Source organism: Mycteria americana, unplaced genomic scaffold, assembly GCF_035582795.1.
Source record: "Mycteria americana isolate JAX WOST 10 ecotype Jacksonville Zoo and Gardens unplaced genomic scaffold, USCA_MyAme_1.0 Scaffold_68, whole genome shotgun sequence".
NCBI classification, from domain to species: Eukaryota; Metazoa; Chordata; class Aves; order Ciconiiformes; family Ciconiidae; genus Mycteria; species Mycteria americana.
Genome location: NW_027445653.1, coordinates 224212 through 248917, shown reverse-complemented (window position 1 = coordinate 248917; position 24706 = coordinate 224212). Strand labels below are relative to the sequence as shown.

General features: G+C 52.5%; 2 protein-coding genes across 2 annotated transcripts; one reads left to right on the top strand and one right to left on the bottom strand.

The window, feature by feature from the left end:
• The first annotated feature begins 576 nt into the window (after positions 1-576).
• Positions 577-7560, top strand: LOC142404078 (olfactory receptor 14A16-like). The gene is made up of 4 exons (XM_075490472.1): positions 577-1541; positions 3023-3152; positions 3293-3343; positions 7456-7560. Exons 1-4 carry the CDS (start codon positions 577-579, stop codon positions 7558-7560), a joined length of 1251 nt encoding a protein of 416 aa, XP_075346587.1.
• Positions 7561-10797: 3237 nt separating this feature from the next.
• On the bottom strand, positions 10798-11826 carry LOC142404088 (olfactory receptor 14J1-like). The gene has a single exon (XM_075490484.1). It carries the CDS (start codon positions 11755-11757, stop codon positions 10798-10800), a length of 960 nt encoding a protein of 319 aa, XP_075346599.1. The 5' UTR covers positions 11758-11826.
• Between the last annotated feature and the right edge of the window lie 12880 nt (positions 11827-24706).

Below are 24706 nucleotides of genomic sequence, written 5' to 3'. Positions count from 1 at the left end.
TCTCAGAAAGGGACAAGCAGAGGGCAGCTGGAAACAAGACAGAGGGACAGAGCAGGTCCCCTCACTCTGCACTAACCCACAGGCAATCTTCTGGCCTCGCAGGGCTCCCTTTGCTCTCCCTGAGTGCAGCAGAAATGATGAGGGTTTCTGAAATCCCAGAAAACCTCCAGCTGAGATGGGAGAGAGCTGTGAAAAACCCTCTCTCTCTCAAACACTTTTGTGATTGTGGTTTCTTAGCAATGGCAGTGCAGATACTGACAAGCCCTTTTGCACTGGGAGCTGTTTTATCTGACAAATTCAACCACCAGGACTGCCCACACCATTCCCAGGAACCCACTGCTGCAGAGCAGGGCTGACTCCATGGCAGCCAGCGGGCAGAGGTCCTGCTCCTCCTGGCACACTCAGCCAGCACCAGCCACAGCTCCAGCCACAGAGCTGAATGAAGGTCTCATAGAACTGGAAAAGGGGCAGGGAGTGCGTAGTATGGAAATGGCTTTGGTTTCCCTCAGAGAAGTCTCCCCTAACTTGTCACTGTCCTTTCCTCCTTGTTCAGTGCTCCACTCCCAGAGGCAGCAGATGTCCAACAGCAGCTCCATCACCCAGTTCCTCCTCCTGGCATTTGCAGACACACGAGAGCTGCAGCTCTTGCACTTCTGGCTCTTCCTGGGCATCTACCTGGCTGCCCTCCTGGGCAACGGCCTCATCATCACTGCCATAGCCTGCGACCACCGCCTCCACACCCCCATGTACTTCTTCCTCCTCAACCTCTCTGTTCTTGACCTGGGCTCCATCTCCACCACTGTCCCCAAATCCATGGCGAATTCCCTGTGGGACACCAGGGACATCTCCTATGCAGGATGTGCTGCCCAGGTCTTTTTCTTCATCTTCTTGATATCAGCAGAGTTTTTTCTCCTCACCATCATGGCCTATGACCGCCACGTTGCCATCTGCAAACCCCTGCACTACGGGACCCTCCTGGGCAGCAGAGCTTGTGTCCACATGGCAGCAGCTGCCTGGGGCAGTGCGTTTCTCAATGCTGTGCTGCACATGGCCAATACATTTTCCATACCCCTCTGCCAAGGCAATGCCCTGGACCAGTTCTTCTGTGAAATCCCCCAGATCCTCAAGCTGTCCTATGCACGTTCCTGCCTCAGGGAAATTGTACTTCTCATGGTTTCTCTCTGTTTAGCATTTGGCTGTTTTGTTTTCATTTTTTTCTCCTATGTGCAGATCTTCAGGGTCGTGCTGAGGATCCCCTCTGAGCAGGGACGGCACAAAGCCTTTTCCACGTGCGTCCCTCACCTGGCTGTGGTCTCCCTGTTTATCAGCACTGTCATATTAGCCTACCTGAAGCCCCCCTCCATCTCCTCCCCATCCCTGGATATGGTGGTGGCTGTTCTGTACTCAGTGGTTCCTCCAGCAGTGAACCCCCTCATCTACAGCATGAGGAACCAGGAGCTCAAGGATGCAGTGTGGAAACTGATGACTGGGTGCTTTTCAGAAGCAATAAACTTGTTCATCTTCTGCGTGTCACTCATAATGTAACATCATTACAGACCCGGCCTGTCTTCTGGAGTTGTTGTTGCTGTTGTTTTGGGAGGCATTTTTTTGCTTTTATTTTACTGGTGATGATGTTGTCCACAAAGAAATGTCATTATTCATGCCACTTATGTGTCAGTATCTACATTTCCTGTGTAATCCAGAGATTGTGTAAATGAGAACCCAGACTCTCTCTCTATTTAACCACACAAAGGTCCCTGCAGCAAATTGTTTGTCTGAGATCCTTCCTCCAAGACCTTCTCTGGAGCTGCAGGGCAGTACTTGTGTGCAGAAGTGGAGGGGAAAAGAGTCCTGGCTCAGCTGCACGCCAGGGAGCAGCAGCGCTTGGCCTGTGCAGAGCTGCTCTCTTTTCACTTCCACACTCTCTTTCTGATCCCTTGCATTGGTGTAAGGCCTGAGCACTATGGCAGCTTGGTCACATTCCTGCTGCATGGCAGTCCTGTGATCACCGGCAAGGACAGGTCATGGGCACTTCTGGAACAAAGCTGGCCTCAATAAAAGTGTTTCCATCATGAAAGGTGATCTCCTGAGTGCAGTGCCTGAAGGCTTAGGTCTTCTCTCAAAGTTGCTGTCAAGAAGAAGCTCAAGAAAGTGCCCTGTTGAGGGAAACACCAGTGAACAGCTAAAGTGTGTGAGTGTGCAGGGTGGGGGCACGCAGCAGTGTCCCTTGCACAGCCAGTCCTCCAGGGACAGACTTGAAGGACCAGCAGAGCAAGGGCTGGTCTGTGACCTTGTTTGCTGGACACCCTGGGCAAGCTGCCCCAGGACAATCCATACAGACCAGCCCCTTGCAACCACCATTCCCAGCACTGGCCTCTCACCCCAGCCCGGAGAGGTTGTTTGTCCGTCCATGGAGGGACACTGAATGACTAGGTCAGAAGTCCATGTTTGCATTGTTCAGAGGAGACTTAAGCATGCACATTGTGTGCGTGTGGGGAGGTGAACCCGAGTGAGCACAAATGCCATCAGCCATTCCTAGAGGTGCCATGAAGGCCAGTGGGACAGACAGTGCCTCGAGGTCACTTCCCTTTGAGAGTAATGTCCCCTGGGAAACCAACCACCTGAATGCAGCACTGGGATGTGCTTCTGTCAACCGAGGTCCCTGTGTCCATTCCCCACACCATGGGGCATCTCAGAGAGGTGCAGAGCAGGGCGATACACCGCAGGGCTGAGGTGCCTCCCAGCCTCTGGGAGTGGCAAGAGGAGGCCAGAGAGTCACCATGCCTGCTGCAGTGCACTGCCTCCGCGTGTGCAAGGGAAGGACTCGTGCCTCTGAACACCCCTGTGTGCATGAGGAGTGCATGAGGCGTGATGTGGACACCTGACAGGGCCCTGCCATTTCTGTGTGTGACTCCAGGAACAAACCCCACTGTCCCAGTGAGATTCATCTCACGTGCCTTGGAACAGGTCATTGCAAATGCTCCTGTCTGCTCACGTCACCCTTTCTGGATTGTGCCCTCAGATGTGTCAGAGCAGTCAGAAAGGTTCTGGTGTCCTTGCAAAAGGCAGACATCAAACCTTTCTTCAAGAAGGGCAAGAAGGAGGATTGGGAGAATTACAGGCTGCTCAACCTCACCTCGGTCCCTGGGAAGGTGATGGGCCAAATACTCCTGCAGCCATTTCCAGGTAGTTGTAGGACAAGAAAGGGACTGCGGAAGCTGTATGGGTCGGGGAAAGAACGGGATGTTTTGTACCTGAACCTTAGCAAGGTTTATGTCATGGTCTGCCATAGCCTCTTTACAGCCAGATTGGTGATATCTGGGCTGAAGGAATGGATGATGTAGTGGGTGGGAAGTTGGCTGGTGGATCAAGCCCAAATGTCACCAGTGGTAGAGTCCTCCTGGCAGCCACTTAGTAGTGGCATCCCTCAGTGCAAGCACTTGGGCCAACACTGCTGAATGTCTCCATTAACTGCCTGTACAATGTGACGGAGTGCCTTTCCAGCTCCTTTGTGGATGATGCCAAACTGGGCAGAGCCCTTGAGCGACCTCATCTGGTTAACGCTGCCTTGAGCAGGACAGCCGGACAGGATGATGTTCAGGGGTCTCTTCCAACCTGAGTTATTCTATGATTCAATGAATCTTTTCCTTGGAGAGCTTTCTGAAGACAGAACAGACAGAGGAAGAAGGAAAAACAGAGAGGCAGAAGTAGAGATATAAAAGGCACCAGTATAAATGCAGCAGTTCCTCTGACAAACATTTTTACACTCAAAACGTTGTTAGGAAATCTATGAGATAAATGTGATGAAACAAGCCTACTTTTATATTCTCAGGTAGTGGGCCACAAGGAGGGTGATGGTTGGGTACGGTATCACATGGTCAGTTGTGTCTCGGGAACTCATAATCCAGGAGGAAGCCAATGGCTGTGAAGGGGGCTGTGAGGTCACTTCTGCCTCTGGAGGTGATAGGCCAACAGCAGGAATGTGCCTGGGAAAGGGACTGTGAGGTCACTTCTTGCTGAAACAGCTGATAGCTCAGCCCTTGACTCATGGCGGGGGTTTGTGCTTTTAAGCTCACATCTGCCAGGGTCTCTGGCAGGCCAGCAGAAGGCACCTGGCTGGCACATTGACTGGGAGATCCCCTCTGCCGAAGGACCTAGGCTCGCTGCAGGAAGGGGGCTTACATTTTGGTTGTCCTGTCTCTCCTGCCTGAGTACACGATGGGACAGCAGCAGGCACGCAGCTTGGTTGTGTCTATCCGAGAAGCTGAAAGGCTAGCAGCCTTGGGAGATGATGGTGAGGTTACTTCTCAGTGGTCAGGTGACAGGCCAGCAGAAAGCTGATGGGTTGGGATGCCTGCTTGAAAGGCTGTTTCCCAGATGGTGGAGCTCTCCTTGGAGGCAGGAAACAGCAGGAGAGAGAAACACTGCCACACAGTGCAGCTTGGAAGGTGGAGATTGGGCATGAGGAGGAAGAAATGTCACTCAAAGTGTAGTGCTGTGGTACATGAAGTCCTCCAGAAGGAGTAGGAGATCAGTCCATGTCTTTGTGTTTCAAGGAAGAGAGTGTGAGGGTGGACAGATTTCAGTGAATGTATGGAAATGTCGGGGTGAGAGCAAAGTGAGGAAGCGAGATGGGTGTCTCCAGCCTGCAGGGCAAAAGAAGCAGCTGCGGTACAGTGTAGGACAACCTGTGGTGGAGATGGCAAAGAGCGCTGGCAAGGCTGGAAGTCACCAAGGCTTTTCCTCTGAACTATGGCAGTCATCCATGCTACCAAGGCCTATGAGGAGAGACGTTGTCCTGAGGCACTGGGGCCTCACTGCCTCCTTGCACAGCCCCAGCAGGGCTGGGAACTGTCATAGCATTGTCCTTCCCTCAGCACCACACACCCCACATCCCACTGCCCCAGGAAGAGCCCTGAGCACTGTGTGAAGGACAGGAGCTGCCTTCCCCGGGGCTGGGGCTCAGAGCTTGGCCTTTCTGCTTCATAGAACAAAGCCAGGGTTTTCTCAGCATCTCAGCTGCCTGCACAGTGCCTTTGCCTACCTGTCATCATGGCCTCCAGTTGTCTGCTCTAACGAGTCCCTGGGGAGGCTTTGTCAGTAATGGCCCTCAGTGGGGCTCATTAATGCTTCAAGGTACTTTGGGTTTGGCTTTTGGTGTTGACTCTTTGAGAGGTTTGTGCAATCTCCTCTCAGTACCTGAGGTTCCAGGACTCAGCACCAAATGACCCATGGGGCTCATTAAACTAAAGCAATCCCTAACGAGATATGTGTCTTCCTGTAATATTCTTCTAGTCTTGTACAGTTAATTAGAGAGGTTTCCTAGTGCACTGATGGAGAAAGATTTCAAATAGCTTCTAATAAGAATGAGGTTTTATTTTCCAGGGTGTAGTTTATTAGTTTTCAGTTTAGAGAAGAGACAATAGGAGCATTCTCTGTTTGATATTCATCCAGGGTCTCTCCTAAGGAGGTCTGCACTGGTAGGAGAAGCTGTCCCTTGAGGTCTGACACAGTATGGACAACCTTGCTCCTCACCTCCTCAACCCCATCATGTCTCTCATCAGCCACCTGGGACTTGTGTCCCTTTTCCTTACATCAGACTTCTCCTCTGCAGTCTGCAGCTGGATGGTACAGCTCCTTCGTACCAGCTCCCACCGCTTTCCTTAGAGACCTGGCTGCACAAAGGCAAAGAGGGATTTTCTTAATTTTGAGCAAACAAATGAAAACTGATTAAGATTCACCATTCAAATCAAACACACTCCTCAAGTGTATGCCAAGTACAAGCTGCCACCCATGAGGTTCACCTCCCACAAGGCATAATCATGCAAGAAATGTTTTAGACAGAAAGGAAATTATAAACTAAACACAATTAAAGAGTTGGCTCTTTAGACTAAATTAGACAGACTACTGAAAGACAGGCAGGCTTTTAATTCCCTGAAGCTCAAAGCAGCTACTGGATTGTTGAGGGGTGCCTGAATGATCAAAGAGTAAGGGGAAGGCAAAGCTAGAGAGCAATTGCCAGTGTTTCTGTGCAGATGGGCTGCTGGAAAGGTGACTTCAGACCTGGTCAATTTTGTTAGGACAGGTGGAATATGTGAAATATTAGGGAGGTTAAATGCATGCCCGAATAGAGAGTACTGACCATGCAACTATAGAGGCAGGTCAGTAGTGCTCCTCTTGTTATTAATGCACATCCTGAAAACCCCGAATTTTGATCTCATGGGAAAACACCGACATTTTATTAAAAGTATTCAGTTGTTTCAGCTGATGAGGTCACGCTTATACTTGTAAACACGTGTAAAAATTCCTCAGCTTTTCAGGCAGAGCTCCGCTGTCTGACCATCAGTGCCCAGTGCCAGCTCTGAGGACCCGGTGTCTCTGCAGTAGGTGCCTGGGACGGGCAGCTGTCACAGAGGACCTGCTGGAGACGAGAGCCCCTCAGAAGCTGCAGCTGGAGCCTGGGCAGAGGGTCCCGGGGCACCTCCACTGGCACCACGCGCCCCTGTCCCTGGAACTGCATCCCACCCCAATTTTATGATCGCTTCCCTTTGCAAACAAAGGCAGTACACAAATCCCCCAGAGACCAGTACATTAAAACAAGACAAAACAAAGCCAGGAGGAGAACAACATCAACGGTGTTTGAAGCTTAAAGTTGCAACAGGACTTTTCCTTCACTCCACATCTTGCATTCTATTTCCTTGTTGCTTCATTTGTGTACAATGTTCTCAGCACTTCCATCATACTGAGGCCTACAGCATTAAGAAAGATAATTTTTGTGTCTTGCACAGAGCCCAGGCCTCAAAACACTCCTTGCCCTGGACTGTCCATGCCACCCCTAACTCTTGGCACAGAGTCACTCACGCTCGGAGGTGTTGACCACTCTTGCCTGATGGAGGAAAGCAAGGTACAAAGCTTCAGGGAAATGTTCTCCTCTTTCTGGATGGCCAAATTTGCACTAGTCTCATCAAATCTGTGTTTTCTGTCTTTTTATGCGAGTATATGGAAAAACCTGTATTTATGTATAGGTCAATGTATAGAAAAATGTGTAGGTGTGTCCAGTTACTCAGCAAAATACATTTCCTACCAGCACTCTCAAAGGAAGCATCTTTGTTCCGAGGCATTACTGTCTTTATACTGTCTTTGTCACTCCGTCCCCTGCCCCACGGGGCACTGGCACCAGGTTTCCCTCAGCTGCCTTCCTTGTGCTGACAACACATTTAGAGAAACCCTTCTGGGGGCCCTCCCCATGCATGGCCACTTCCAGCCACCGCTGAGCTTTGGCTCTGCTGGCTCCATCCCTGCACCCCCAGGCCAGGTGTCTGTCTGCCTCCTGGGCAGCCTGGTCCCCTCCAGCCTCCCTGCACTTCCTTCTGCAGTTTGACCTCCTAAGTCAGGGGGGTCCCTCTTCATCCACGCTGACCTCTTGTGGGCCTTGCTCCACTCCCTGCACTTCAGACGGGCTTCTTCCTGGGCTTTGAGGATGTTGTCCCTGAAGATCCAGGGGGGACTCACAGCCCCTTTGTCCTCCAGGACACTCCAAGCAGATCCTCAGCTAACTGAAATCAGCTCTCCTGCAGTCCTGCACTCTCATTCTGCTAGGTGTCCTACTTCTCCACCAGCTCATGGTCATTGCAGCCATGGCTGCCCTCATCCTTCCCATCCCCAGCCAGAGCCACCTTGTCTGTCAGGAAGACACCAGCCCTCATCAGCTCATCGAGTGTCTAATGTGTCAAGATGCGGTCTTCCACACCCCCCAGGCATCTCCTGGGTTACTTGTGCCCAGCCCTGGTGCCCTCCCAGCAGACTGGGGGGTGGCTCAACTTGCCACGTAACTGAGGACCTGTGACCATGAGGCTTCCTCCAAGGCAAGGCTCTGTGCATGCCAGCCTCCCCCTTGCCCAGAGCTCAGCTCCACCTCCTCACACACCTGCCTGCCTTCCTGAGGAGCCCTTGCCGTCCATGGCTGCCCTCCCACCACTCGAGCTGTCCCACCAGGGCTCTGCAGTCCCCGTGGGGAGCACGTTGCTGCCTGCCCAGCAGAAACGACAGCGCTGTAGAGGGGAGAGGAGAGGCAGGCAAAGGGGAAGGGTTCTGGGAGGTTGGCTGGGAGGCTGCTCCTGTTGCTGGAAACGGATGATACAAGGAGAGGCAGCGTAGCTGGGAGGTGGATTTTGAAGTCACTTCTGTGGAAAGAACCCAAGTGGCCAGGTGCTGAGGCAGGCGCAGTGATGTCGCCTGGAGTGTCGGAAACCCCACCCAGCTGTGCTGAGAGCTTGGGAGAGGGGGGATGCAGAGGAAGGTGAAGGTGACATGGCTGGGAGGTGACTGAGACGCCATTTCTACTGCAGTAACTGGACTGACTTGTGGCAGGCAGGCCGATACTGTGACATCACCAAGTGCATCACAACCCCAAAGCCACACAGATGACAGCTCAGGCAGTGGAGAGGGGTAGAGGTAGGCAAAGCCAACGTGGTTGGGCTGTTGCTTGGGAAGTCACCTGATGACAGCAATGTGATTGGCCAGGAGCAGGCAGGCATCATGAGGTCATCAAGGACACCAGATGGGACGGCTGCAGACAGATGACTGGGCCCCTGGTGAGGCCCTGCCCTGGGGTGAAGCCACCTGTACATGCCATGGGAAGCTATGGGACGTGGCATGAGAACCTGCAGGATGTGACAGAGAAGAGCGTGAGAAGGGACCAGAAGTATGGGCAGCACCGTGTGTCCCGGCTGGGTCTCGCAGGAGGCTGCAGACATGAGGAGTGGCCAAACAGCAGAGAGGAGAGCATTGGGGACCTTCTGGGCAGTCAAGTCTTGCAAGGCCATCAGTGCCTGGGGAAGCCATCAGTGATGCCACTGAAGTCCCAGAGGACCTAGGCAATGGTATCCAAACTACCACATTTGGGTACAAATGGAGAAAACCTGAGACCATTGGGGAAAAATAATTGCTGAGGGTTCTGAATTGGGGAGGAGACTGGGGCAGAGAAAGGGAAGGAGCAAGGTGGATCGTGGAAGCAGCAGCCTGTGGAAGAGGGGGCAGGAGGGGGCTGCAAGGGGCCAGCTGCCCATGGGGAGGTGGCTGGTCAGTGCCGGTCTGGCCAAACCCTCTGCCTGGTGACCGTGGTGTCTCCTGCTTATGATACTGGTTTCACTTGGGGTAGAGTTAATGATCTCCACAGTAAGTGGAATGGGGCTACGTTTTAGATTTGTGATGAAAACAGTGTTGATAACACACCAGTGTTTTAGTCATTGCTGAGCAGTGCTTGCACAGCACCAAGGCCTTTTCTGCTTCTCACGCTGCCCTGCCAGCGAGTAGGCTGGGGGTGCACAAGGAGTTGGGAGGGGACACAGCTGGGACAGCTGACCCCAACTGACCAAAGGGATATCCCATACCATAGGATGTCACGCTCAGGAATAAAAGCTGGGGGGGAAGAAGGAGGGAAGGGGGAACGTTCCGATTTATGGGATTTCTCTTCCCAAGTCACCGTTACGTGTCATGAAGCCCTGCTTACCCAGAAATGGCTGAACACCTGCCTGCCGATGGGAAGCAGTGAATGAATTCCTTATTTTCCTTTGCTTGCACACACAGCTTTTGCTGTCCCTGTTAAACTGTCTTTATCCCGACCCACGAGTTGTCTCACTTTTACCCTTCCGATCCTCTCCCCCACTGTGCTGTGGGGCAGTGAGTGAGCAGCTGTGTGGTGCTGAGCTGCCTACCAGGGTTAAACTACACCATTTATGAAACTCTGCTCCTGGCTGTTTGCTGTGTGAGTGGGCTCACTGTTGTGTGTGTGTTTGGGCATGAATGTATGTATGTGCTGTGCTGGTCAGTTCTAAGTGGGGCTGGCAAGGAGGACGAGGACACCAGGGTCTGGAGAGACCCAGGGCTGGAACTGCCAAGCGGGTAGTATCTCTGAGTGTGGGCAGACCCAAAGCCCAGGCCCACACTGGAGGGACCGCGGGGGTGTGTAAGCCTGCAGGTGAGTTCTGCTGGGAATGTAGGGAGCACTCGTGCAGCCTTCACACCAGATCAGGCTGAGAGGGGGAACGGGATGGGGCCAGCTGTGCTGCTCGTGGCTGTGCAGGTGCTGCTGGTGGTGTGGTGGCTGTAAAGGTGCTGTTGCCTGTTGGAGCTGGTCTGTGTAGGGTTGGCCGTGTCCATCTTTGTTTCCTTGCAGACACCTGGATTTAGTGCTTTCCCTTGGGTTGACTCCACCTTGGGCAATCTCTCACTTTGTGGGGCTCCAGGCAGTGACCACCCCAGGAAACGGCAGTCCATGCATATGTCGCGGGCTCTCCAGGCAGCTCCAGATTCCTCTCCTGGAGGATGTCCTCTGCCCTGTCATGCACTGGGACAGCACAGTATGACAGCATCTCAGTGACCGTTCACCATCTCCACTGTCAATAGACAACACCACGTGTCCTAAATCCAACCCTTGTTCTCTAACAGCTACCCATGTGACAATGAGGTTTTTACTTAGGCCCTTTTGCAGTGAAATTCCTGGGCCTGTTCTTGAGATCAGCTGTGGAAGAAGAGCCAAACCTTGAGGAACTGCATGGGGGAGATGTCATGTTATAACAGAGATGCTCTGAGCTCTGAAACAGTGTTAGAAAATTTTTATCCAGTTTTCAGGGGAGAGGGACAGAGAGATGGGTTCATTTCTCAGGAGAGTGAGCTGAACACAAAAGATTATGAAGGAACATAATAACCATAAATATAAATACAGGTACTGCTATGAAAAAAAAGAAGGATAAAACCATAAGCAAAGTATAGGCCTGCATTGGGATACACTAGATGTCATTTGTGGAGAGTGGTGGGGAGTTTATCAATATTGACAAACAGCCATGAAATCACCTTCCTAATGGACTCCTTCAGCTCCTGGTTCCTCATGCTGTAGATGAGGGGGTTCACTGCTGGAGGCACCACCGAGTACAGAACAGCCACCACCAGATCCAGGGATGGGGAGGAGATGGAGGGGGGCTTCAGGCAGGGAACCATGATAGTGCTGATAAACAGGGAGACCACAGTCAGGTGAGGGAGGCACGTGGAAAAGGCTTTGTGCTGTCCCTGCTCAGAGGGGATCCTCAGTACGGCCCGGAAGATCTGCACATAGGACAGCATGATGAAAACAAAACACCCAAACACTAAACAGAAACTGACCACAGGTACTGCAAAATACCTGACATAGGAGTGTGAGCAGGAGAGCTTGAGGATCTGGGGGATTTCACAGAAGAACTGGTCCAGGGCATTGCCATGGCAGAGGGGGATTGTCAGTGTATTGGCCGTGTGCAGCACAGCAGTGAGAAACCCACTGCCCCAGGCAGCTGCTGCCATGTGGACACAAGCTCTGATGCCCAGCAGGGTCCTGTAGTGCAGGGGTTTGCAGATGGCAACATAGCGGTCATAGGCCATGACAGTGAGCAGATAAAACTCTGCTGACATCAAGAAGGGAAAGAGAAAGACCTGTGCAGCACATCCTGCATAGGAGATGGCCCTGGTGTCCCACAGGGAATTGGCCATAGATTTGGGGACAGTGGTGGAGATGGAGCCCAGGTCAAGAACAGAGAGGTTGAGGAGGAAGAAGTACATGGGGCTGCGGAGGCGGTGGTCGCAGGCTACAGCAGTGATGATGAGGCCGTTGCCCAGGAGGGCAGCCAGGTAGATGCCCAGGAAGAGCCAGAAGTGCAAGAGCTGCAGGTCCTGCGTGTCTGCAAATGCCAGGAGGAGGAACTGGGTGGTGGAGCTGCTGTTGGACATCTGCTTTACTCTGTGCAAAGGGCCTAGTCAAGGAGGAAAAGGCAGTGACAAGTGAGGAGAGACTTCTCTGAGGAAAAGCTATTCCATGTCTCAGAGAAACAGCCCTCGTGGCCTCTCTCTTTCCAGGAAGGCCTTCGTGCAGCTCCCTGGCTTGAGCTCTGGTCTGTGCTGGGTTGGGGTGTAGTGGGGAGCAGGGGACTCTTCTGTGGAGGAATCAGTCCTGCTGTGCAGCCACAGCTAAACAGGAACCAGGAGTGATCTCAGGGTCAAGTTACTCATGGTTTCAAAGAGCTTTTCAGCATTGTCCTTCCCAATTCACCCAACTGCAGAAGCAAGGTGCAGGGATTTTGTTTTGTTTATTTTGCTCCTGTTGCCCCTCTCACATCTGGGGAGTGTTTTCTGAAGGCAGAAATCCTTGGCATTTCTGCTACACCACAAGTGCTACACTGAGAGTCCTGAGAGGCAGAAGGACAGACCCTTAGTGCAGATGGAGGAGAGCTGGTCTGTCCATCAGTCTTGCTCCCAGCTGTCCTTGGCTCACACCTCTTTGGTCTGGATGGTGATCACACTCAGATGTTCCCCTGAAAGGAAATTGGATTCTGCTGGGAACAGCTGAATCCAGCCTGAAAGGGCAGATGATCTCCACCCTCCCCTCCCCAGGGAAGAGCTGTGCTCTTCTGGATGCCCTAAAAGTGGGGTTCCTTAACGGGCAGTCAGCCTTATCCCCATGCCATGGACTGCTTTGCCCAGTGCCCCACAGAGCCGCCTTGCACCCACGGAAACATGAGCATGGCAGGACCTGCAGGATCAGCTGCTGAGCTGCAGCTGAAACCCCCTTTCCCAGAGAGCCTGAAAACAAGAGCAGCAGCACCAGGGAGGGGTGGGGAAACCAAGAGAAATGCCCCAGTGCTTGTGCCAAGGGAAGCAGGGCCAGGACGGACAGACAGGCACTCGGGAGAGTCTCCTCTGCTGCAGAGGAGGCAACTCCTGCCCTGGAAGCCCTGACCTTGAGGGCAGAGGCTCTGCTGGGTGGGAGAAGAGCCCAGGGGGCCTTGACTGGGGAAAAGGCATGCTCACTGAAGGGCTGGCAGGGAGGTGCCCAGATCCCCCTCAGCCTTTGCTGTCAGCACTTTCCTCTCAGTCCCTGCCCTTGTCTCTGCTGCCTGGAGCTGTCCCTGCCAGGAGCCGTTTCTCTGTCCCCATGTCTCCTCCCTGCCAGTGCTCACAGAGCCCATCCCACGCACTGGGTGCTTCAGCTCTGCGTTGCAGACTCCTCCTGGCAGCAGGGCACTGGCCAGGGCCATCTGTGTGTTGGCAAGTCCTAAGGAGCACCTCAGATGAACCCTGAAGAGACCATAAAGGTGACATTGGTGCTTTCTGTAGGCAAAGGAATGGGTGAAGGGACTTTATCAGGTTCCCTGGGAACCTATTGATAACTCACTGTAATGCTGTAGGAGTCTCGGTCATTCGTCCAAAACTGAAAGAACCATCACCATTCCTCACCACCACCACCACCACAGCAGGAAACTGGAAACACCTTTACGAAAGGTAGCCCCTGCCTTGATACGCTTCTTGAAAAGTCCCCTGGGAAATGTCCTGGGGGTGATGTGGAGCTGTGAGCAGCCCTGACCCATGCAGCACCCTTTGGACAGCAGAAGGACCCTGCCCTGACGGGGGTGGCTCCTTCCACCCACAGCCTCTCCCTGCAGAGCCATGGGGAGCTCCCTGGGCAGGCTGAGTGCTGACCCTGGCAGGCAGCAGACTCCCTGCCGTGGCACACAGCACCCAGGGGCACAGGGACCCTGCTCGGAAGGACAGCCCTGGGCACCCTGCCTGCACACCCGGCTTCACACCCCTGCGGTTGTTCCTGGGAGAAGGCAGCGGTCATGCCCTGTCCCTCTGACGGTGCGGCACGGAAGCCCTGCTCTGAAGCACGTCCTCCTCAACACCGAAGGAGCCTCGAGAGCCTTCCTGGCAGATCTTCTTAGACATGGGCTATGCCTGCTTTAGGAGGCTGCTCCAGGAAGCCTCTGCATTGCACTGCACCCAGAGACACATCATGCCCTGTCCCTCTGACGGTGCAGCAAGGAAGCCCTGCTCCAGAAGACGTCCTTATCCTCTGCACTAGAGAAACTGTGAGAATTGTACTTACAGATATCGTGGGCTGTGGGATGTACCAGCTTTAGGAGATCCCTTCTGGAACCACAGCTGCTTTGCCCTGTAGCCAAAGACTTACACTGTCAAGGGCTGTGAAGATTTCTCCCCCCGTGAGCTCTCAGCATCCTCCAAGCCCAGGCTGCCTTTAACCTCTCTCTGCCTCACTGCTCTCCCCTCGCTGCCTGCAGGCAGTGCCCTCAGCCCTGCTGCCCTTTGCAGAGGAGCTGCTCCTGGGCAGAGCTGTCTCTCTGCAGCGCTGCCCGCTTGCCAGGAGCTCCCTCCATGCCAGGAGCCCAGCCCAGCTCAGCAGCAGAGGACCAGCCCAAGGCAGCACTTTCTCTGCCCCCTCTGGGCTCTCTCCACGTGTCCCTGGGGCTCCAAGGGCTGACGTCTCCTGAAGGGCAGCAGGGTCTCTCCTGGGGAGCGTAGGCAGACGCTAACTGAAGCAATCATTGACTGTCCCTCCCTGAACACTGGAGAGACAGAGTTTAGAAGTGGGATTTGCCCTAACACGCCGTGGGGGTCTACAAAGAGTTTCAATATTTGTCTCCCTTGACCCCTACCCCTGTCCCCTTGCCAGGCAGGACACCGTGGCAGTGACAGGCAGGGATCATTTCCCCACCGTGTAGGGCAGGGGTTCAGCTGAGTCCATCAGGTATTTCCTCTCTGGTGAGGAGCCCAGAGACTGCAGTGGGGTTCAGCTCTTCCCCATGCACCCCACAGGAGCTGAGATTCCTCTTGCTTCAGCTCAGTGTGCACAAAATAGGTGCCTGCAGAGCAGCCCCTGCCCTGAGCTCCCTCTGTGATCCATGGGGATGGAGGGTGGCAGTCAGCTGCTCACACACCAACACCTGGTGGCATCTGAGGTGCCAGGGGTGGTCCAGGACTTGTGGCTGTGTCTGCAAGCGCTGATGGAGCATCCATGGGACACCCCCACCTGCCTGAGCATGAGCTGGGGGGCTGGGAGGGAGGGTCCCTTGGTCACCTCAGGTTACACCCAATGGTTAGGGCATCTGAACGTCTCTTAGACTCACATGTCCATGGCAGCTGCTGGCCTTCCAGCTGGCCAAAAGGAGGAGTGCAGCAGAAGGAGGGTCAGGGTTCTCTCTGGGCTCCCTCCACTGCACTCACTAGAGCTCAGCTTACTACAAAACTCAGGCACGGGCACATCCCTGCATTGCAGGCACCGATATCATTGCAAGGCTCTTTCTAAGGGCATAAGAAAGGCCTCTGGTGCCATGCCAGGTGCCTGGGGTGCCCAGCGCAACTGCATGTGGCTGGCAAATATGGCACAGGACCTCCAGGAAAGCCATGTCCCGCTGGAGTGGGGGCTGGGCAGACACACCAGGGCCTCCCAAATGGATCCGGTGCCTTTTTGCCAGCACCGGATTGCCAACACCCCGGCAAGGAGGCAAGGTCCATCTCGTCTACAGCCAGGGCTGCTGCAAGATTGGGAGGCACATCACACCAGGGTCTCCACTCACGTCCCTATACTCTCAACCCCTGGCAGTTCTCTTCTCCCCTGTCCTATACCCACCTCCGCCCGTGATCATATGAAGAAAACCCCACAGCACTGATGTCCACAGTCTGGCTGGATTGCAGCCTTACCTCACCCAGGGACTTTCTCAGGGGTCCCTTGTGTTCCTGGAGATTGGCACAAGGTGCTGCAGTGTCCCCTCAGGCAGCAAACTGCTCTCTTGCAAGGCTGGCATGGCCCAGGCCTGTTTTCCTCTGGCCTTGGGGACTGCAGGGTTTGTTGTCTTCATGAACATCGCATTTCGTCCTTACGTTGCCACCTGCCATCCTTCCCAGCATGTCTTTGCTCTGAAGCAAAGCCTTTGCATACGTGTGGTCCTGGGTGCTTGGTTCCAGTTTTCTCCATGAGAAGTCTTTGCTGAGCTGCTGCAACCCAAATGTGCACCAATGCCCTCAGCCTGGGACACAGCCAGGAGGGTCGGGAGCCCCTTAGTCCATGACAGAGCTTGTGAGGGAACCACTGTGCTGACGTGGTGGGACAGGTAGCACAGCTTTGGGTACTGTGATGTACAGGCTCTTTAGGAGACACTGGAGGTGGCTGAGGAGATGTCATATGGAAACGTCTCATGATCCTCCTAAGCACCTTCCTTGCTCATAGGCCAGCTGGGAAGTGGGAGGTGGAAAGAGGCTCAGCAGCAGCGATCCCTGTCTGGCTGGTTCTGCTTCTCACCCTTCCCAGCATGGCCACTGCAGGGTCACCCCATGGCCCCAGGGCACCACAGCCCCCTCGCTCTGCAGAGCAGCACCGCCAGCTCAGGGCCCCGTGGGGAGCATGGTCAGGGGTGCAGGAACGGCCAGCCAGGCCAGCATGGACACACTCACCTGGGGAAAGGCTCTCTGGGGAGAAGGGATGTCCAGGGAGGAAAGCAGGGCACCATGGCCGTGTTGGGGAGAAATAAAAAGAGCATCCCGTTCCTGTGTGTCCAGCTGGGGCAGGCTGCTGTGCTTCTGGGGCAGCTGGAGCTACAAGAGGAGCCCCAGGGCCAGGACCCTAATGCTGTCCTGGGGAGTAGGACTGGACCAGGGAGGAAGCAGGCTGCTGGTGGTGGGGATCTCCTGAGCATGACAGCAGGAGGGACACTGTCACAGACCTGCAGCTTGCCGTTAACATCCCCTGGACAACCACCACTGCGATGTGCTGCCTTGCACCTAGGTCCCCTTGTCCGTTCCTCATGCCGTGGGTTCCTCGAGTCGAGTGCAGAGCAGGGTGATGCAGCGCGGGGCTGTGGTGCCTCCCACCCTCTGGGAATGGCAGCAGGAAGCCAGACAGACACTAAGACTGCTGCAATGCACTGCCCCTGCGTGTGCAAGGGAAGGACTCCAGCCTCTGATCATCCCTGTGTGTGCGAGCAGTGAGTGAGGCCAGCTCACGTGTGGACACCTCACACAGCCCTGACATGGCTCTGCTGGACTCCAAGAGCAAAGCCCACCATCCCAGTCGCATTGATCTCACCTGCCCCAGGTTGCTGTCTGCTAGGTCAGGAACCTGTCTACTAGGTCCACGTCTAGCAGGTCAGCCTCCCCTGTCTTTTTCAGTCATTCTGTACAACACAAATAAAAAAAAGCATCTTACCCTGAAATCAAATTCATGATTTTGAATTGGAAAAAAAATCAGAAGTGAAAATGATTAAAAAAAGAATCATCCCAAGGGATGGGACCCCAAAGCCATTTATTCTCCAGGCTGAACTAGCTGATCAAGTGGACACATCCATTGGAGAAAACCGTCTCCATGGAAATGATTTCCTCTGGAAGGGGTTTTCTGTGCTGTTGGCTATAAAGTGGTGTAAGGCTCCCCTGGTCAGACTCAAGTCATCCAGTTTTTAAAAAATGGGGCCAAATTAATCTGTATAAATATAGAGGTAAGCAGCCCAGTGACATGACACAGTCCTTGTCTACCTTCCCATTCATACCTCTCAAACGTGAGCTTTCTCTCCAGGCTCTGAGTGTGAACCCAAGCGCAGAAAGCACAAACAGACTTTTTCTTTCTGGAAATGAAAAATAGCCATCTGCACATGATATGTTCTTTTATTGCTAATGGTTGAGCTATCCAGCCCTTCAGACAGATAGTTCTATTCTGCTTCCACAGCTTTATAGCCAATAGCACAAATAACCCCTCCAGGGGAGACTGTCTCCAAGGGCATGGTTTTCTCCAATGGAAGTGTCCCTTTCTTTCAGAAAAGTCCTAAGGAGGGATGAGCCTAAGAAATCTGCCTTTTAGATAAAGGCGTCCTTCAGTGGCTACAAAGGAAGCAGAAATTACTCCCTTACATCTACACATTGCAGGTGTTCAAACTGCATCCATCCCAAACCAACACCAGTAACATGCCCCAGGATATGTTGGGGCTGACTGGCTAGAGGGAAACTGCAGAGAAGGACCTGGGACACCAAGCTGAACAGGAGCCGGGGCTGTGGATTAGCCCCAGTCGGCAATTAAGTACCACACAGCCGCTCGCTCAGCCTGCCCCCGCGGTGGGATGGGGGAGAGAATCGGCAGAGCAAAAATAAGAAAAATAGGGGGATGAAATAAGAACAGTTTAATAATTGGAACAACAACAACAAGAACATTTTAATGAGAAGGAAAACAACAAGAGAGCGACAGAGGAACAAAACCCAGGAAAAAACAAGTGATACAACTGCTCGCCACCCACCGACTGACACCCAGCCAGTGCCTGAGGAGCAATCGTTGTCCCCCAGCCAACTCCCCCAGTTTCTATACTGAGCATGACGTCATAGGGTATGCAATAGCCCTTTGGCCAGTCGGGATCAACTAGCTTGGCTGTGCCCCCTCCCAGCTTCTTGTGCACCTGGCAGAGCAGGGGAAGCTGAAAAGTCCTTCACTCGTGTAAAGATTACTGAGCAACAACTAAAATATCAGCGTGTTATCAATATCAGTCTCATACTAAATCCAAAACAGACCACTATGCCAGCTACTAGGAAGAAAATTAACTCTATTCCAGATGAAACCAGGACAAAAGAAGCTGTGAAAACGTCCTCCTGAAAGGGCCAGAACAGTGGGGAAACCCCAGAAGCTGTGTGAGGGCACAGCTAGGGGCCTCCCAAAGGCTCTCCTGGAGGGCTGCAAAACCAGGAGGGCCAAAGGCAGACAAATGGCATGGATCTCGGTGAGATCTTTTGAGAGGGAGCAGTGTGGCAACCATGAAGAAAGCTGCAGTGTGGGAGGGAAAAGAGAGCAATGCCAAGATCCCGGAAGGAAATCCACTGTCCATCTGGTGCCCTGACCCACCTCCCCAGAGTTACCGTAGTCCTACGAGGCAGACTCTGTGGTCCCACAGAACTCGCCTGCTTGCTGCCGGCCCCCCACTGACTGAGGAAGGAACGGGCATATGATGGTGCCGGCGAGGAAGAAGCCCCTTCTCCAATTTTCAAACCAGAGTGAAGGGAGAAAAAAAGAACAATCTCTGTTTAGGGCTGTTCTTGCAGCCTCCTCTGGGGTTCAGGCATTTTCTTGGAGCGGTTTCTACAACGGAGAGAAGACATAACCAAGACTACAAATGGGAAATTCGATTGGTGTCTTCCTACCAGGTCTGCCCCTGTCGGAGCAAGACCTCATCTTTATATTCCCTACGGCCTCCATTTCACACAATCATAGAATCATAAAATGGTTTGGGTTGGAAGGAACGTTAAATATCATCTAGTGCCATCTCCCCTGCCATGGGCAGGGATATCTTCCACTAGATCAGGCTGCTCAAAGACACTTCCAACCTGGCCTTGAACAATTCCAGTGAGGGAGAATCCAAAGTTGTCTGGACAACCTCTTCCAGGGTGTCACCACCCTCACAGTAAAGAATTTCTTCCTAATAGCTAATCTAAATCTACCCTCTGTCAGTTTAAAACCATTACCCCTGTGACGTATGCACTCAACCCCTTTACCAAATTAGCAGTAGATTGGTTCAGGCTCCAAAGGAGGTGAAGGCCTGAGCCGTAGCCAGGCCAAGAACTCCTCTAGTTCCAATCTGTTCTCTTAAAACCCATAAAGGAGCAGAGTGACACAGTGAGCATCGATGCCTGTGAGCTTGGAACACCGATCATGCGATTGACACATGAATAGTGGGTGGCTTTTCCAAGACTCATTTATCAAGGAACACAGAAAGCTGTGGGTACAAGGACTCTCATGCATACCTTTCCCATCACATGTCATTTGACTACAAGCCAACCGCTTTATTCCATAAATGTGTGCAGCCTCAGTGAGCCTTCTCTGAGCTCTCCCTGCTAGGCAGCGTGGCTGCACGGCGGTGATCTCCCCTTGAGCTGGGACACCTCTCAAGGCTGCTCCTCGAGGCAGAGAGACCTCTTACCAATGGCTGATCTTTGGTAAGTGACTGACAGCATGCTGAATTAATCCTCATGAAACATTACTAATCCATGTAGTTATTAAATGTTAATGACTATAGACTTTGTATAAGTAATTCCATTAGACATAAGCTGTTGTCCAAGTCTGAGACTAAGATTGGACCTGGCCGCATCTAAGCTCCATCAGGAGTTTAGAAAGCAAGGGGGTCCACTCTGAACCTCATGACTCAGCCGGAGGGTCTTCCTTACCCTTTGCACTCTGGTCTCTGTGTGAATCATTCTAATTCGATTCTCACTCGATTTTCCTGTGCATGTGTCTTCCAAGCAGTAATTAATAAAGGGAACCTTGCCACCAAACTTGGTAAGCCATGGTAAACCACTGTTAAACATTGTTAAATGCCATCCAATTTAATGAACCCTGTCAAATTATTCTTCTACCTCAATACAACACATTGCTGCTTCTCTCTTTGGAGTGAGGTGCATTCCATGCTTTCACGACACTCCAGCACAGGCCAACACACTCCTGGAGGTACCTGGGAGGAGCCTTGGGGAGCTACCAGACATGGACCTGCCTTCCACATGAAGAAAACTCCTCAACAACTTACCTGGGAGGATTATTGGGCTACTACCCAAGACTTCAGATGTCTCCAGAAGAAGTGAATACACTCTTGGTGATGCCTAGGAGGACTCGTGGGGAGCTGCCAGTCATGGACCTGCCTCTACCATGGACAAAACAAACTAACTACCTAGGAGGAGTTTGGGGCTACTAGCCATGACTTCAGATGAAGCTGTCTCCAGATGAAACCAAAACACTCTTGGAGATGCCTGAGAGGAGTCCAGAGAGATACTGGGCATTGACCTGCCTTCAACATGAATAAAGCTCTTCAAGTAACTAACTAGGAGGACTCTGGGGCTGCTACCGGAGCCTTCAGCTATATCCAAGGAAGGCCAAAAAGCTCCTAAGCTGCCTGGGAAGAGTCCCAGAAATCTACATGGCATGGATCCTCCCCCAGCATTGACAAAACTCCTTGGGTGGATTCCATGGGAGAGTCTGGGGCTGCTACCTGTGAAATTCATCTCTGTCCAGGGGAGGCCAAAACACTCCTGGAGCTGCCTGGGAGGAACCCTGGGGACCCACTGGACTTGGAGCTGCCTCCGACATGTTACAAAGCGCTTCAGGTAGCTACCTGGGAGGAGTCTGGGGCCGCTACCTGGGAATTCATCCATCTCCTGAAAAGGCAAAAACACTCCTGGAGCTGCCTGGCAGAGGTCCGGGGGAACTATGGACCATTGACCTTCCTCCAACATTGACAAAACACCTTGGCTAGCAACGTTAAAGGATTCTGGGGCTGCTACCTGGGAGGTCATCCATCTCCAGAGGAGGCCAAAGGACTCATGGAGATGCCTTGGATGAGTCCCGGGGAGCTTCTGGGCACGCACATTGAGTGCTAAAGGAGGAAAATTTTTCATGTAACTATCGAGGAGGAGTCTGTTGCTGCCACCCAGGAAATTCAGCCATTTCCAGGGAACGTCAAAACACTCCCAAGCTGACTTAGAGGAGTCCCGCAAGGTACAGAGCATGGGCCTGCCTCCAACATTGGTAAAACTCCTTGGGTGGATTCCTTGGAGGAGTCTGGGGCTGCTACCTGCAAAATTGCACTGTCTCCAGGGCAGGGTAAAACATTCCAGAGCTGCCTGGGAGGAGTCCAAAGGAGCATACACAGTGCTGAGGTGCTACCTGGCAATTCACCAGTCTGTAGATATAACCCATATACTCCTGGAGATGTCTCGGAGGAGCCTCACAGAGCTACTGGGCATGGACCTGACTCCAGCATACACAAAACACCTTGGGTAGCCACCTTGGAAAACGCTGGGACAGCTCCCTGCGAGATTCAGCTGTGTCCAGGGGAAGCCAAAACGTTCTGCAGATTCCTCAGAGGATTCCCGAGGAGCTACAGGGTGTGGACCTGCCTCCAACACAAAGAAAACTCTTCAGCTAACAAACTAGGAAAATGGTGATGCTGCTACCTGGGACTTTCGCTGTCTGTAAAGAAAATGAAAATGCTCTGGCAGATGTATGGGAAAAGTCCTGATGCAACAACAGGAATGGACCTGCCCCCAACATACACAATGCTCCCTGGGTAGCTACCTGAGAAGATTCTGGGGCTGCTACCTGGGAATGCACTTGCCTCCAGAGGAAACCAGAAGACTCTGGGAAATTGCGGGCAAGACTTCCACAGAGGTACTTCCACAGAGGTATTGGGCATGGCCTTGCTGCCAAAGTACACCAAATTCTTTGGGTATCTCCCCTGGTGGAGTCTGGGGCTGCTACCCAGGACTTCAGCGCCCTCCACAGTGGGACAGAACACTTTGGAGATGCCTGTGAGGAGCCCTGGGAAGCTACAGGCCATGGACCTGCTTCCCATTTCGATCAGCAATCCATGACATAGGATCAATCATTACTATGGCAGCAGTCAAGAAGAGCAGCCATCAATCGTATTGCAACAACCGATCTTTCAGCACGAGTCGATAGAACAGCACCAACCAAGTAGGTGTATACTACTGCAGGTGACTACAACCTTATCATGAGGGAGGGAACTTCTCCTTGAAATAGCAGCAGATCTACTGATGAGAGACTGCCTATATGGAGATATAATGCTGGTATAAAGTGAATGCAACAGATTTCAGAAAGGTCCAAAGCATCCCAGAGGGGAGGACAAATCAAACTTGAGGGGACTCAGCAATCCCACAGATGGGCAGATAAACCGAACTGACTCTAAAACAGTGCCCAAATGTGGAACAATACCGTAACAGACAGAGCCTCACTTCAGAGATGACCTGGAGGTGTCTGGGTTCTCGGTACCTCGCTGTGCTGCAAAGCGACCGGCTGCACGTTTCAAGGATGCTTCTGGTCGCCAGGCTCACAGCTCCCGGGCTCACAGGAACATTCTTCTGCTCAGTCATTTCCCCTCCTACCCAGTCACCTTTATGGCTGCTCACACCTGCCTGCTCCTGCCCTATCAGCTCCTCAGACACCTCTGACCTCACAAGCACATGCAGAAGCCAGGGGACTGCTCCTGCCCTATCAGCTCCTCACACACCTCTGACCTCACAACCACCTGCACAGCAGCAGTCTCCTCACTCCCAACAACACGCCTTTTTCCCCTCCGTCTCCATCTCTGTCTCCCATCTCCCCCTGCTCCCCTCTCTCCCAGGCACCTTTCTCACCCACTCCACCACCTCCCAATGCCTCTGCCTCTCTCTCTGCTTGTGTGGCACTTGCTACCTCGGAACCATTGTCCCAGCCACGTCACCTGCATCTCCTTCTCTTCTCCCTCTGCTCTCATCCTGACTGTGACAGCTTCTCATGCACTTTTTCACCTCATGGGCCCACTTGTCCTGCCTCCCTTCTGCTCTTAAATCTTGTTCCTGCAAGAGAAGTGACAACCAGCCCGTGTCCCCTCTCTGCCATCTTACCTGCCTCTTCCTGAGCTGGACACCTGCTGGGAACTGTCACCATCAGCCCCGGCTCTCATTAAAGTCTTCTCCTGGCACAGGCGCAGCTCTGCTGTGCTTGCTGTGTGCCATGCTTCCTGAAGGACAACAGCAACACTCAAAGTTACTCCTGGGCAACGTCCTGCTGGGAAGAGCTGATTCCAAGGCAGCTTGGCAGCAGACCCTGAGGCCGTGCCAGGGGTGGCCACATCTGGCTCCTTCCAGCAGCATTTTGGAAAGTCCATTCCCAGCTGTGAGTGCCAGGCCAAGGGCACGGGGCACAAACAGCCCCCACCCTGGAAGGCCCCAGCCCCCAGCTGGCCTCTGTCCCCAAACTACTACAACTTCCAAACAGGCTCTCCCTCCAACTGAATTTTCTCCAGTTTTGAGAAAAGAACTGCATACTTCCAGATTCAGGAGTCTGACTAAGACTGTTAGAGGGTGATTTGGGCTTCAGCTCCAGAAGAAAATAATTTGCATTACACAATCTCAGCCACTACCTCCATGATCATCCTAACTGAACCCCAAAAGCTGCATTGTAAAACATTTGCAGCTAATTAATATTACCCTCTCGTCCCCAAATCTTTGTTTTTCAAATACCCTCAGACTACCCCAGTAATTATCTTATAATTATTCTGTAATTAGCACTGTTCTGAAACCCCTCCAAAGCATTATTCCCTAATGTGACTGACAGCACTGTGGATAAGGGAGAACCATCACTAACCACGCACCCACCCTTAGTCCTTTTAGACGTGCTGTGACCGAGCACGTCTACATGGACATCTCTGCCTGACAGGAGAAGAGTGGACCGAACAAAATATCATACACTGTTTTGGCTCTAGAGTAAGCAAGAAATTTAAGATACTGATACAAACAAGTTCAAGAGAAAGCAGGACAGTGGAAGCGGCAGAAAACGTGATATGTCTCACCCACCTCTCATTTCAGGGGTGGTTTTCTATGTTTGTTTGTTTGTTTTTTTAATCACTGCACAGCACAAGTGAAAAAAGACACACCTGCATGTTAAGGAGAACTGTAAGCTCCAAGAGTAAGACTATCCAGTCTACGTAATTACACTTCTTCCCAGGATATATCAATCATTTCTTTTACATTTCAGTGGAGAGCTTTATGTTAAAATCACTAAATTCTGACGTGGAAATAGCAAAACATCATCTGTAAATCTTTCCTTCAATCCATTGAAGGAAAACTGTTCATATAACTCTAAATGACATGTTTCTGCTCTCAAAGGTTATAACGCTTTTGAGTATCTTTGCCATCTTCATCTTCTTTGTCTTCACTTTCTTCCAATGACATTGTAACTACCGTACCTCAACATCACATTAAACTGTTCAAGCACTCCTGCAAATTATACTAAATCCAAAATGCCTTACTGTCCTAGTTTTGGCTGGGATAGTTAAATTTCTTCACAGTAGCTAGTGTGGGGCCATGGTTT